The sequence below is a fragment of the Psittacula echo genome (assembly GCF_963264785.1).
Source record: "Psittacula echo genome assembly, chromosome: 7".
Classification (NCBI taxonomy): domain Eukaryota; kingdom Metazoa; phylum Chordata; class Aves; order Psittaciformes; family Psittacidae; genus Psittacula; species Psittacula echo.
Window position 1 is genome coordinate 2637067 of NC_137740.1, and position 12824 is coordinate 2649890.

At 45.0% G+C, this 12824-nt stretch overlaps 1 protein-coding gene across 23 annotated transcripts in view; it reads left to right on the forward strand.

Moving 5' to 3' along the window:
* The window catches only part of JAK1 (Janus kinase 1), an 81547-nt gene extending 69123 nt beyond the window's left edge, over positions 1-12424 (forward strand). For all 23 annotated transcript variants that reach the window (XM_080622459.1, XM_080622466.1, XM_080622461.1 and 20 more), the window contains 14 exons: positions 1170-1276; positions 2505-2651; positions 3059-3146; positions 3653-3780; positions 4215-4350; positions 4954-5105; positions 6183-6333; positions 7041-7135; positions 7312-7504; positions 8297-8421; positions 8814-8986; positions 9464-9581; positions 9936-10046; positions 10800-12424. In XM_080622459.1, the coding sequence (XP_080478585.1) occupies positions 1170-1276; positions 2505-2651; positions 3059-3146; positions 3653-3780; positions 4215-4350; positions 4954-5105; positions 6183-6333; positions 7041-7135; positions 7312-7504; positions 8297-8421; positions 8814-8986; positions 9464-9581; positions 9936-10046; positions 10800-10901 (1826 nt within the window). In that variant the 3' untranslated portion in view covers positions 10902-12424. The remainder of the gene's footprint in view (positions 1-1169; positions 1277-2504; positions 2652-3058; positions 3147-3652; positions 3781-4214; positions 4351-4953; positions 5106-6182; positions 6334-7040; positions 7136-7311; positions 7505-8296; positions 8422-8813; positions 8987-9463; positions 9582-9935; positions 10047-10799) is intronic.
* The last annotated feature ends 400 nt before the right edge of the window (positions 12425-12824 follow it).

The following is a 12824-nucleotide window of genomic DNA, read 5'->3' on the forward strand; positions in this document are numbered from 1 at the left end:
TCTTGCAGCTGAGTTTTGTATGAAAGGGGAAACACAGTGGTGTGATTGTATGGTCTGATAGTGGTTTCCTGTTAGAAGAAGGGAAATAACTGAGCTGCTTGTTCTGATGGTTTTAGAGGAGAGTTCTCTGTAGATGGACACTGAGCTTAGCAGCACTTTGGGGAACCTTGTCTGGAGCATGGAGAGGTTGTACATTGTGCCTACAGTTTGATAGCTGTATTTGGAATAAAATGAAATGAGTCAAGGAGTTGACTGCCCACTTCAGCTTTTCACTGGAATTACAGTGGGATCCAGCACATTATCTGTGCTGTTCCCTGTTCTGCCTGTTCCCTGTTTAGGGTTTTTTTCCCCTTCTTTTAACACCTATTTAACTGGTTATTCACAGAGAGGTTTAGGGGATGCAGAAATAAAGCTGGTTTCTAGTGTCTGGTTCATGACTGGTTGTTTTCAGAGTCCTAGATCCCAGTTTAGCCCTGATGCACATGTGCTGCTCACAGGAATGGGAAGGCCAGATGCACACAGACATCTAAAGCCATTGTATTGTAATAAATAAAGCCTGCTGTTCAACACAGGAAGGCAAAACTCATGTGCACGGTGTTGGGATCTAACCATGCTCTCCCTGACCAGAAGCAGCGGGGAGGAAGAACCAGCCCTTTGAGTCCTTTCCTTCTGTTCCATTTCCCATCCCCCAGTTTAATTCCAGTGCTCTGGAAACAAACTGTTGGTGTTTCCCAGAGTGCAAGAAGTGTTCAAGGAGGTAAACAGAGGAAATGAGACTCCAGCTACCTCTTAACCCATCTGGACACTGCAGGAGGGACTGTGTGGTATTTTACTTAGCGTACATCAGAGGTATCTCCTCTTGTAGTCCTGGGTATTCATTTGTGCAGTAACCACTGTTCAGTTTCTTAATATCAGCCCCAATATGGCTAATATTAACATTGTGTATATAATATAAAATACTTAGCTCTGCTTTGGGGAATTCTCGGTTGAATGACAGAAGTTACTTGAGCAGAACGTAAGTCAAAGTCTCTTTTTTCCTCCCTGCTCATCCATCTGGGAGTTTACTTTGTAGTAAGCATAGGCAGCTTACTACTCAGTTACTGACTGAGAGGGGTGGATGCAGTTATTCTGACAAGTCCTAAAGGATCTCTTTTCTCCCTGCCTTCCAGAAATCTCCAACTTGCTGGTTGCAACCAAGAAGGCGCAGGAATGGCAGCCAGTCTATCACCTGGGGCAGCTGAGCTTCCATCGAATCCTTAAGGAAGAAATCATGCAGGTGGGTAGCTGCTGAACTCTGTTTCTCTTGTGTAATCAAATAAGTGCAGCATCCCATTGTACCCTGTTCAGTAATACAAAATCACCCCATTCCAGCTGGTTCTTTCACTCCCGCTTCTCCTCAGCAAAGCTTAATTTGAATCTTTATTTGTACTAAAGCCTCTTATTGCACAACCTAACTGTTTACATGTCCTTGTGTGGATAAAGAAGAGCAGCTTGGAAGTAATGCCTGCCACTAGAAGTGAAATTGATATTCGAGTAGGTTTCTAATGGCTGTGGAGAGAGATGCTTCTATGGTCATTCTTAAAACATCATGAAGGTCTTAAGAGCTATTTTCCTGAGATGCTTTGTTGCTAAATGTGGCTGTTATCTGTTAAAGCCTCACGTATCAGGAAACAGGCAGCTTAGAGGTTCAAGATAATATCCTACAGTAAAAAACAAGGGTGAAGCATTCAAAAGCTCTGAAGAGTCTCAGCATTCAAAATCCTGTGTTCCAGACTGATTCAGCACCCAAATTTTCCATCAGTTGTTTCAATCAGTGATGCTAAATCCTGAACAAACTTCAAACCACACAGTGGCTGGAATGCGCAATCACATTTAATGCTTCTAAAAGACCTGAGCTCTTCAATCATGCACTTAACTGCTTCAGTTAAACAGAAAGGTTTGGGGGTTTTGTTAACTTGCATCAGTGCCCAGAGAGATATAGATTATGTTAATATTGATGCTGATATTTACAGTCAGGGTGCAGGCTTCCTGCAAAAATATCCCAAGGTGGCATCCTCTGTTATTTCAGGAGGAAATTGCTTTCCCAGACAAAGCGTTCCATTGAAGTATGACTTCCTCCGACTTTGGAAAGACATTAAAGGTTGCCTCAACAGCTGCTTATTGTAAATAAGAGGCCAATAATTATTTATTCATTTGGTGTTTAGTCTGGTAATGTTAAATCACACTGAACCTGTGTGATGTTAATGGAGATGTAGTAGCTCTTTTGTATCAGATGAGTTTCCAGTGGTGAGTATGCTGAGACAGACCACTAAAGCAGAGGATAACATAGTGTCATTGGTTTCTCACTGTGCTAATTATAAGTCTATATGTAGCTAGATCAAGTGGAGGGCTAAGTCTGCTCTCTACTTGGAGAAGCAGCATAGAGTGCAGATCCAAATATTGGTGTAAATCTACCTGTTTGCTTCATGTCCTGGTTGACACATCTATGGTGTGTTATGTCTTAGGGTGAACATCTTGGAAGAGGGACGAGAACACAGATTTACTCAGGGATCCTCAACTACAAAGAAGATGAGAACGAAGGCTATCAAAATGAGAAAGAGATTAAAGTCCTCCTCAAAGTCTTGGACCCCAGCCACAGAGACATCTCTTTGGCAAGTTTTTTCCTCTTTGTCTGTTGTACTACAGCTATGACCTCAGTTGTATTTGGTTAACTATGAAAAGCCCTTAAAAGAAGAGCTTGTGCATCTATAGTTAAGGGAATGGGAAATACTGAAGGTATATCTCACCATTTTAGGCAGTCAGATCCATCAATGATCAGCATTTTGGAGTCACTCATTAAGCAGCAGCATCAGGTCTGGCTGGAGCATGCCAGCACTGATTTCAGCCTGCACACGTGCAGACCATAAGCACATCCCCACCATTGCTGACCCCCTATGTTCCTAGAAAAACAGTGATTCTGCAGATGGTTTTGTTCCTTGATGCTTGCAGTTGTTAAACACTGGGATGAGTGTGGCAGTGACCAGCAGTTTCATGGCTGACCTCTTTCGCTTCCCAACAGGCATTCTTTGAGACAGCGAGCATGATGAGGCAGGTGTCTCACAAGCACATTGTCCTCCTCCATGGAGTCTGCGTCCGCGATGTTGAAAGTGAGTTTTGGGAACGTCTCTCCAGGCTTGGCAGGGACTGGGCACCGTTCAGTTCAGTGCTGGCACAGGGGAGATGGATACAGCAGTTGCTGCCTCAATTCTCAGTGCAGACAGAAGTGGAATCAGAAACACAAGGCAGCTGCAGAGTCCTTTCTACTAACAAGTTTCCTCATCCAATGCTGTCTTTGAATAAGTGCCTTATGGGCTCACTTCTTGAGGTTGGAATGCCAGAGTGATAGTGGTAGTGTCCATACAAACCAGCCTTCTGGCTTCCTTGGGAAAGCTTTGCCCTGTGGTCTCTGAAATGCTTTGCTTCAGGTTTATTGTCCACTGACTGCATAAAGCCACTCAGCCTTTTAATTTGGACTCTGAGCACTGACATTACCTTTGGGGAAGGTGAAGTAAAGACATACAATAACCATTGTGCCTTGGGGAGACGGGAAGATGGTAACAGGCCATTAGATCACTCCAGACCCTGGTTTGACTTTATGTTCCTGATCTTATAGACATCATGGTTGAAGAGTTTGTTGAATTTGGGCCTCTGGATCTGTTCATGCATCGGAAAAGTGAAGTTCTGACAACTCCTTGGAAGTTCAAAGTTGCCAAGCAACTTGCGAGCGCACTGAGCTACTTGGTAAGAGACCTCTTTACAGAAGCATTGCCTGTAGCTGCTACAACCTGATGCTACCGAGGTTCCATGTGCATTAGTAACTAAGGAATTTGCTTTCTCAAGTGGGACTGTACAATGTTATGGGATATTCCTTTTGTATTCATATTGTTGCTTTGAATAAGGAGAAAGAGTCTCAGAGGAGGTGAGGAGCTTCTTTTTGTCAGCAGGCCATGTGCCTGCAGTGATGCTCTTTGTGGAAAGGGGAATATTATGGTGCCTAAGAGTGAACAGTACATTTCCCTATTCCCCCTTTCCCTGTTTTTCTCTAGGATAATTTCTTCCAAGCTGTATTTTTACATTTGGAGTATTTTTCAGTGCTCCCCTATGTTGTGGGTATGTCAGAACACTTGCAGAGCACTGAGAACTGCACTCACTATTCTTTTTCTTCCTTCCTGCAGGAGGATAAGGATTTGGTACATGGAAATGTGTGTACTAAAAACATCCTATTGGCAAGAGAGGGAATTGACACTGAATATGGTCCCTTCATAAAGCTGAGTGACCCAGGAATACCAATAACTGTGCTGACCAGACAAGGTATGGTACAGGAACTGGATTGCCTTCTTTGGTGGGAAATCCCAGCCTGGTTTGTGCTGGAAGGGACCTTAAAGCTCCTCCAGCTCCGAAACCCCTGCCACGGGCAGGGACACCTTCCACTAGAGCAGCTTGCTCCAAGCCCCTGTGTCCAACCTGGCCTTGAACACTGCCAGGGATGGGGCAGTGCCTCAGCACCCTCACTTTTTCCTTATAGTATATATAAATAGCATTTATACCAGCTAGACCTGGCTCCTAGTATAGAGGTAGCCAGCTTTCACAAATCTGAAAACTAAATAAGGAGTGTTGCTGATGGTGGGTGCTTGTTTTATTCATTTCTCTTAAGAAGTCATGTTAAGTCAAGTGAGATAATGCGGAAGGAATCTGTTTCTGGATGGCTCAAGGGACGAGCTTGTAAAATGCACAGGAACACCCTTCAGAGAACAGGGATTTGGGAATGAAGATCTCCCTGAAGGTGGACAAGTAGTGCAGCTTTAGTTTAGCTTAGTTAAGCAGGTGTTAGACCAGAATAACTGAGTTAGAAAGCTGTTTATTGCGTCCCTTGATACTAACTCCAGAATGCATTGATTCTGTGTTTGATCTCAGAATGCGTCGAGCGAATCCCCTGGATTGCACCCGAATGTGTTGAAGACTCCAAAAATCTAAGTGTTGCAGCAGATAAGTGGAGTTTTGGTACAACACTGTGGGAAATCTGCTATAATGGAGAAGTCCCACTGAAAGACAAGACGTTAGCAGAGGTAAAACTGTGTACATAACCCTTACCTTCACATCTCGGATACAACCTCTTTGGCATTGCAGTTTCCATACCCAACTTTAATTGCTTTCACCTTGCAGGAAAACCAGCTCAGCTGGACTTGGTAAGGGGCTGATTTGTGTCAAATGCCACAGCTTGCACCAGGAATTCTTGTCCTTACTATAGAAATTGCTCATTATTGCTTCAACCTGACCTTGTTGAGCATTCTCAGTTAAACAGAACTGCTGCTGCTCTCGCATTTGCCCTTTCCTAACCACTGTGTCCAGTTATAAAGTGATGGAGGTTCTGCTTACAAGCAGTTAGGTGGTTCTGTTCTTGCTTGTGTCTTTTGGACGTTGGTTCAGAACTAGTCTCCTGTGGGACACCATTATTCACTCTGAAATCTAAAGGACATTAAATAAGCCTCGTCCTTCCTCCCTGCTGCAGTGTCTGTTCAGTGCTGCTGGAGTCCCCCAGCATATGTTCCAAATGTGTTTTTTCTCTCTTGAAGTGTTGCTGTGTTGGGAAGGGGATGGAGCAAAGCAGCTGCTGTTCATCTGAAGGAAATGACTGAGTCCTTGAGTCACTACAGGAGGTGGCTGAAAGGAACTGGCTGCCATGGGTGCAGTCCCCTTCCTGCATGTGGAAGGCAGAGCTTAGAAAAGTCCATCCTCATCCCATCTGCCCCGAAGCTGGTACTTCTCAGGGGCTGTGAAGAGCAGCCAGTGTTGTGGTGTTTCCCTGGTGAGCATTTCCACGCAGCCATTTGTCCTGGTGCATAAATAACATGGCAAACCTGGAGGAAAAATCACTTCTGAAAGGTGAAATCTTCCAAGTGTTGTAGAACCTTCATGTGTTTTAAGTGGTTGCTCCAAACTACACCAGATTCAGCACAATAATAATTCTCTGTGGGTAGGAGATGGTTTAGAGTTACTGCTGAAGAGGATGATCTCCTTGTCAAAGTTAAGTAGAAGTTCCCAGTGAATTAAGGACCCAATGGTCACGTTTTCTGCTGTAGAACATGGGTGTATTAAGTTTAAAAGCTGAAATTCAAGCAGGAGTTTCCCTTTGCACCTTACAGAAGGAGAGGTTCTACGAGGGGCATTTTGTGCTGGCAACACCATCGTGCAAGGAGCTGGCTGACCTGATGAAGCAGTGCATGAACTATGACCCCCATCAGAGACCCTTCTTCAGAGCAATCATGAGAGACATCAACAAGCTGGAGGAGCAAAGTAAGGCCTTGGCTTTGGTCCACAGGAGGCAGGGATAAGAATGGCTGCTTTATTTGGCCAAGTCAGGACCCTCCAGGAGCATTCTCCCGTGTGTCTGGTTGCATTGATGACAGGAGTGTGGTGTCCCTGCAGAAACGGAACTAACCCTTTCTGCAGATGAGTGCAAGTGGGATGTGTTTAATTCATGCTGAATGTGTGGCTGCAGGGGTGTCGGTATTACTGCTGGTTCATTTGATGGTCCGTATTTCATACAATAGCCTTATTTCCAATCTCTGAGCTCCATGAGACCTCCACAGGGCTCAGATAGCTCTGATTCCTGGCTCATCTTCTGCTGAAGTTCCTACAAAGCAACTAACAGTCAGTCAATAAAGGGCATAATTTTGCCTCCTGTATCTAGTAATATATAATCATGGAAGCTGAGTAACTACTAGAGGGTGGGAGGTATACCAAGAGAAGGCAGGATGTCTGGAAGGAGACCCAGCAAGCAGCCCACAAGGCAAGAGGGAAGATGAGCAAGTGACAGACTGGCATGTACAAGTGGAAGGAATTCCCTGTCAAACAGGAGGCAGGATTTAAGTAAGGGAAGTTGTGACAGCAGGGATAGACACACTAAGAACAGCTCACTGGCGGTGAGCAAGGGTGCCTTGAAGTGTCCAAGATGTCCTGACAGGAATCTGTCTGACCTGAAACTTTTTTTCCACCCTTAGATCCTGACATTGTCTCAGAGAAGAAGCCCTTTACAGAGGTGGATCCCACTGTCTTTGAGAAGAGATTCTTGAAAAGAATCCGTGATTTGGGAGAGGTAAGAGGAATGTCAGGAGCAGAACACAGATACGTGCGTGTACACACAGCTGTGTGTGCTGTCTGCGTCACAGCAGGAAGATGGGAGTCATAAATGCCCAAAATAGCGTGTCAGTAACACTGTGGTTAGCAAGTGTTGTGTTAAATAACACTCTCCCTTCCTTCTTTTACAATCAGGGCCACTTCGGCAAGGTGGAACTCTGCAGATATGACCCAGAAGGTGACAATACAGGGGAGCAAGTGGCTGTTAAATCCCTAAAGCCAGAGAGTGGAGGGAATCACATCGCTGATCTCAAGAAGGAAATAGAGATCTTGAGGAATCTTTATCATGAGAACATTGTCAAATATAAGGGAATTTGCACAGAAGATGGTAAGTCTTCATGGTGAACGTTAAAAGTACACACTAGAAGTAACAAGGGTTGTCCTTTAAAAATGAAGCATTATAAAAAGTAGAACAGTCTTAGGTCAATCTTAGGGGTTTGGGTCATTTTCTTTATGGAAAAAGCAGCTATTCACCATAGAATCCCAGCCTGGTTTGTGTTGGAAGGGACCTTAAAGCTCATGCAGCTCCAACCCCTGCCACGGGCAGGGACACCTTCCACTAGAGCAGCTTGCTCCAAGCCCCTGTGTCCAACCTGGCCTTGAACACTGCCAGGGATGGGGCAGCCACGGCTTTGCTGGGCAACCTCTTCCAATGCCCCCCAAGGCTTATCTCTGAAGCCCTGCTCCTGCCCGTATCTGTGCTTGGCAAACCTGGATGTGAGCAACAGGGTCAGTGTTCTCACCAGACCCATACAAAACTGAGCACCTGGACAGGGTGATGGGGTCTGTTCAGGAGTGAGCTGACCATCGCATCTGGGTCATCACCCCTTAAACCCAGAGGTCAGTGTTGGAAACATCCAGTATTCAAAGAAGAGAGCTCTCTTGTTTTATAGTTTTGCTTTTCAATAGTGATTGTTCTAAGCCAGTATTAAAAACTTTAGGAACTTTGAGGTTCAGTAACTGTCCTGCCTGAATAGATTCTCTACTGGGTTGTGCAGGGACTGTTACTGGGATTTAGCCCACAGTGTGGCCACGCTCACATGAAACCCTTAAAAATGCTACCAGTTAATGGTGTTAATGATGTGAGAAGGGTAATGTTAAGCACTCGCTCTGTTGTTAGGTGGAAGTGGGATTAAACTCATCATGGAATTTCTTCCTTCTGGGAGCCTGAAGGAGTATCTGCCACGGAACAAGAACAAAATCAATCTCAAACAGCTTCTCCGATATGCGGTTCAGATCTGCAAGGTGAGCCTGGCACCAGAGCCTTCCTGCAGCTCTTCTGCTTGAGTAGTTTAATGTTTAATTGAATAGAGGGAAGGGGAGGAGAGCCTTGCTCAGCAAACAAAACCTTTCTCCTTCCTTTGTCCCAAGGCAATGACCTGGACCCTGAAGCAGTCCCTCCTGTGCTTCAGGTGCTACTGGCACAAAGCTCAGCTAGGGAAGAATTACCAGGTCCCCTTGCCTGAAAGTTTATGATAGGAAGATGGGTTTGTGGTTAATGGTGGGCTGGGCAGTGGGAAGTGCAGGCACAAGCTGCCAGTTTTAGCAGCACACAGAGACCTGCTGCTGCAAAGGGGAAGTTGGAGAAAGTGATGTGAGTTGGAGCAAGTAGTGTGAAAGGTTTTCTCCTCTCTTAGGGAATGGACTACCTGGGCTCCCGTCAGTACGTGCACCGTGACTTGGCAGCGAGAAATGTCCTTGTTGAAAGCGAGAACAGAGTGAAGATTGGGGACTTTGGTCTCACCAAAGCCATCGAGACAGACAAGGAGTACTACACAGTCAAAGATGACCTCGACAGCCCTGTCTTTTGGTAGTAACTTATAACTCATTTCCTTTAACCAGACTGTGCAGTGCAGTAACTCGTCTGCTCCTGCAGACTTTGGCTTTTAGGTGTCCTGAAGAGTTTTCTTGTTTTGGTAAGAGACTGAAATACATGACATCAGAGCAAGGAAAATAAATGAAGGTCCAATATCAGAGGAAGTAGAAGGCACCTGGTAGACTACACTTACTTACCTACTCTGTGCCATTTATTTCTTCCTGCACTTAAAACCTTAATTCCTGTGATTTTTAGTCTCCTTTAGTTTCACAGTGACTCACTGTGTAACAGTTGTCCCTCATTTACTACTTCTGTGGTATCTCAAGCCCTATGGACACATTAATTTATGTGCAAGGACTCTCCAAATGCAGAACACATCTCTTTAGTTCACTTTAAATGCAGATGGGTGGTGCATATGTGAGATTTGCGTGGCTCTGGATGAAGATTAACACTGTCGTGCTGTGTCCACAGGTATGCTCCAGAATGCTTGCTTCAGAGCAAGTTCTACATTGCCTCGGATGTCTGGTCATTTGGGGTGACACTGTACGAGCTGCTTACCTACTGTGACTCAGAGTCCAGCCCCATGGCAGTAAGTGGTTGGGAAGGAAATGGCTGCTCAGGTAGCTTTAATCAGATATTATATATAATATATATTTTATTTTTGGGAACAAGAAGTGGATGAATCTCTTATGAAAGCAGCCCTTATGGTTGTCTTTCACTAAAGAGCCTGTACGGAGGCAAGTTGTGACTGCACAGCCTGCTGAGGAAGCTGTATTTAAGCGTTACTATTTTCTACTGCGAGTATCTGGCATGTGCTGTCTGTACAATAAGCACCTACCGTTCGTTTTCACTTTGGGATGCAAATCCCACCTTAATGCCAAGCTGGAACTCCCTGCATTAGTGCAGGGTGGGGGATGTGAGGCTGACACAGCTCTTTCCACAGGAGTTCCTGAAGATGATCGGCCCCACGCAGGGGCAGATGACAGTGGCACGGCTGGTGCGTGTCTTGCACGAGGAGAAGCGTTTGCCACGGCCACCCAGCTGCCCAGAGGAGGTAATGGCTGTACCCACGTGTTTGCTGTATCGGTGCCCACCCTTTAGCACCAAATAGCACCAAATCCTGGTAGGAAAGCCTGTTAAAAAGGCATTTCTGGGTTTTTTCTGATACTGATGTTCCCAAGTTTGGGCCATCCCTTCAGAAGGGTGAAGGACTTTGCTTTAGTGTCTGGATTCATGTAAAATGCATTCAGAATCCTTCTGATTTTTGAAATATGCATTTCCTGGGTGTGCAGAGCCCAGACTGAGCAACACCATGATTCAAGCTGTCAGCACTACCACTGCATCAGTTGTTTGCACTGTCAAACATACACCTTTACTTCAACGAAGAACCCCCCACTAATAACATGTATTAATTCTGATCGAAATCTGAGGCACGTTTCTGTCACTGTTCATTTCTTAGCAGTGAGAATCTGCTCCATTATATTTACTGGAAGAACCAAATCAGAATCCCAGGCTGGTTTGTGCTGGGAAGAACCTTAAGCTCATCCAGCTCCAACCCCTGCCACGGGCAGGGACCCCTTCCACTAGAGCAGCTTGCTCCAAGCCCCTGTGTCCAACCTGGCCTTTTAATCCTATCTGTTGCCTCTTTAACATCTTTGGAGAAAATGTTTGTTCTCAAAAGCTTTGTCCAGGTAACAAAGCCCATGTCCAGGGTTAGTAACTTAGATTCGTTTGAATCAGAGAATCAAGAGTGATTTGGGTTGGGATGCTTCACTCCTCCTTTATAAACGCCTCTTGTTGTCGTTAGGTGGACCAGCTGATGAGGAAGTGCTGGATCTTCAAGCACGACGAGCGGACAACCTTTCACAATCTGATCCAAGGATTTGAAACCATTATGAGTAAAATGTAATTCCTGATTTTGTATATCCTGTCAGTACTTTCAATGTGCGTCAACACAGAAATGCCTGAAACCTTTCATTGTTTTTTTTTATAACTACTGTAATTTGTACTCTGACTGTGCTAATGTGTTTTAAAGGAGCCTTTTTCCAGTAGTTTTCCTTTTGAATTTTAGTCAACAGTTGGATCAAGTGAATTAAAAGGTATGGCAGAAACAATAGCTTCAGCTCTTCTTGCTGCTGTTAGTGCGAGGCAGTTTTAGCTTTAGCCCATTATGGTCTTGCCACAATGTGAACTACCATGATGTCCGAAAACGTTCTGTGTGCTACCTGTGGCATTGCAACAAATCTGCTGGGCACGTGTAGTCCTTGAAGACCTGAACTGTGTAAGTAGGTGTAAGAGGGTTTAATGCAGTATGTTAGTTTTTATGGGGTTTTGAGGTTTAAAAGAAGTTTGCCAAATAGCCTTCATGTGCACTTCAATTTTCGTCAGAGAACCCCAAATCTAGCATAAAAATCCAGAGAAGACAAACGGATGTGCTTGTCTTACCCAGTCTGCAGTTCTGAGCAATTCACGTAGTGAAAAAGTAAGTACTTGACTGTGGTGATGGTCCGAAAAGCAACCCCCAAAAGCACGGCTTGACATGTAGAGTGTCCCATTTCAGTGAGAAACCCCATTTCTGGATGAATGCATTTGCTTTTCCCCTCCCACATGATCCATTTGTACCTGCTGAAGTTTCCACTGGTTATGTAGCCATTAAACCTACAAACGCTTCTCAGCTGGCACTGCAAGTGAGCTCTGGAGCTGCGAACTTCGTTACATGCTTTGGGAACGGAAAAGAATAGGAATCCACGTACAGACTGCAGGGGAGAGCTCCCCTAACCATGAAGAATTAGCTAAAAGCGAGGACTGAGCACCTGGGACGAGGAGCAGAAGACCTGGAGCATTTGGAACAGCCTTTCTGTGACCAGTAAGGTTTTGGTCAATGGCTTCTTTGGCCAGCACGTTGTATAAGTCATTTCTGCTGATCTTCTCTAAAGCCCTTCATTTGGCCTGAGATGGTGACTGGCCTTCTGTTAGGTTGGCTTCTGGACTCAAACCATGCTCATGACAGGATTAAGGAGCCAAAGGGAAGCCAGCGGGGCCGGACTGGGACCACCACCAACACTGTAGTGTCAGGACCAGATTTAGCGTTGAACCCATCAGCAGGTGAAGTGCGGAATGGTGCTTAGCTCTGAGAAGCCACCAGGCTTCAAGGAACAGTGCTTGAACAGGAAACCTTTTGCTGTAGAACCTGGGCCATCATGTTCTCCCAGGTTTTGAAAATGCTTTGAAGAGAGAGTTCTGGCCATACAGAAAGATGTCTTTATATACATATATATATAATTGTAATTATGAGCTGCAAGGAGGTCAGATTTATTTTTACAGTATTACCTGTTTTTTCTGTATGTACATCCCTTATGGCCCTGATTTCAATCTGTCAGCGCTTTGTTACTCTTTATACAAACAAATCCAATGAATAAATTTTCTTTCTCTCCACGCGCCCATCTTTTTAAATCAGAAATCAAAGGTTTTTAAATGTAACTTCACTTCCCTGGGGATCACAGAATTGCAGAAGGACTTGGCTTGGAAGGGACCTTAAAGACTGTCTAGTCCCAGCCGCCCCAGAACCTTCCACTGGAAGCTGCTCAAAGAGCTCATCTCAATCTCCCCTCTGGCAGGTTAAAGCCATTCTCCTTGTCCTGTCCCTACAGGCTCTTGTCCAAAGCCCCTCTCCAAGGGTTTCTTGTTGGCCCCTTTAGGTGTTAAAAGGCCAAAATAAGATTTTCCAGTGGCAGCAGAACATGTTGACTTCAAAACACCCTTTCCCCACAGTAAGTGGTTACTTTAAAGGTAGGCCAGAGCTGGTTTCCTCCCACAGAAATCCACTTTAACT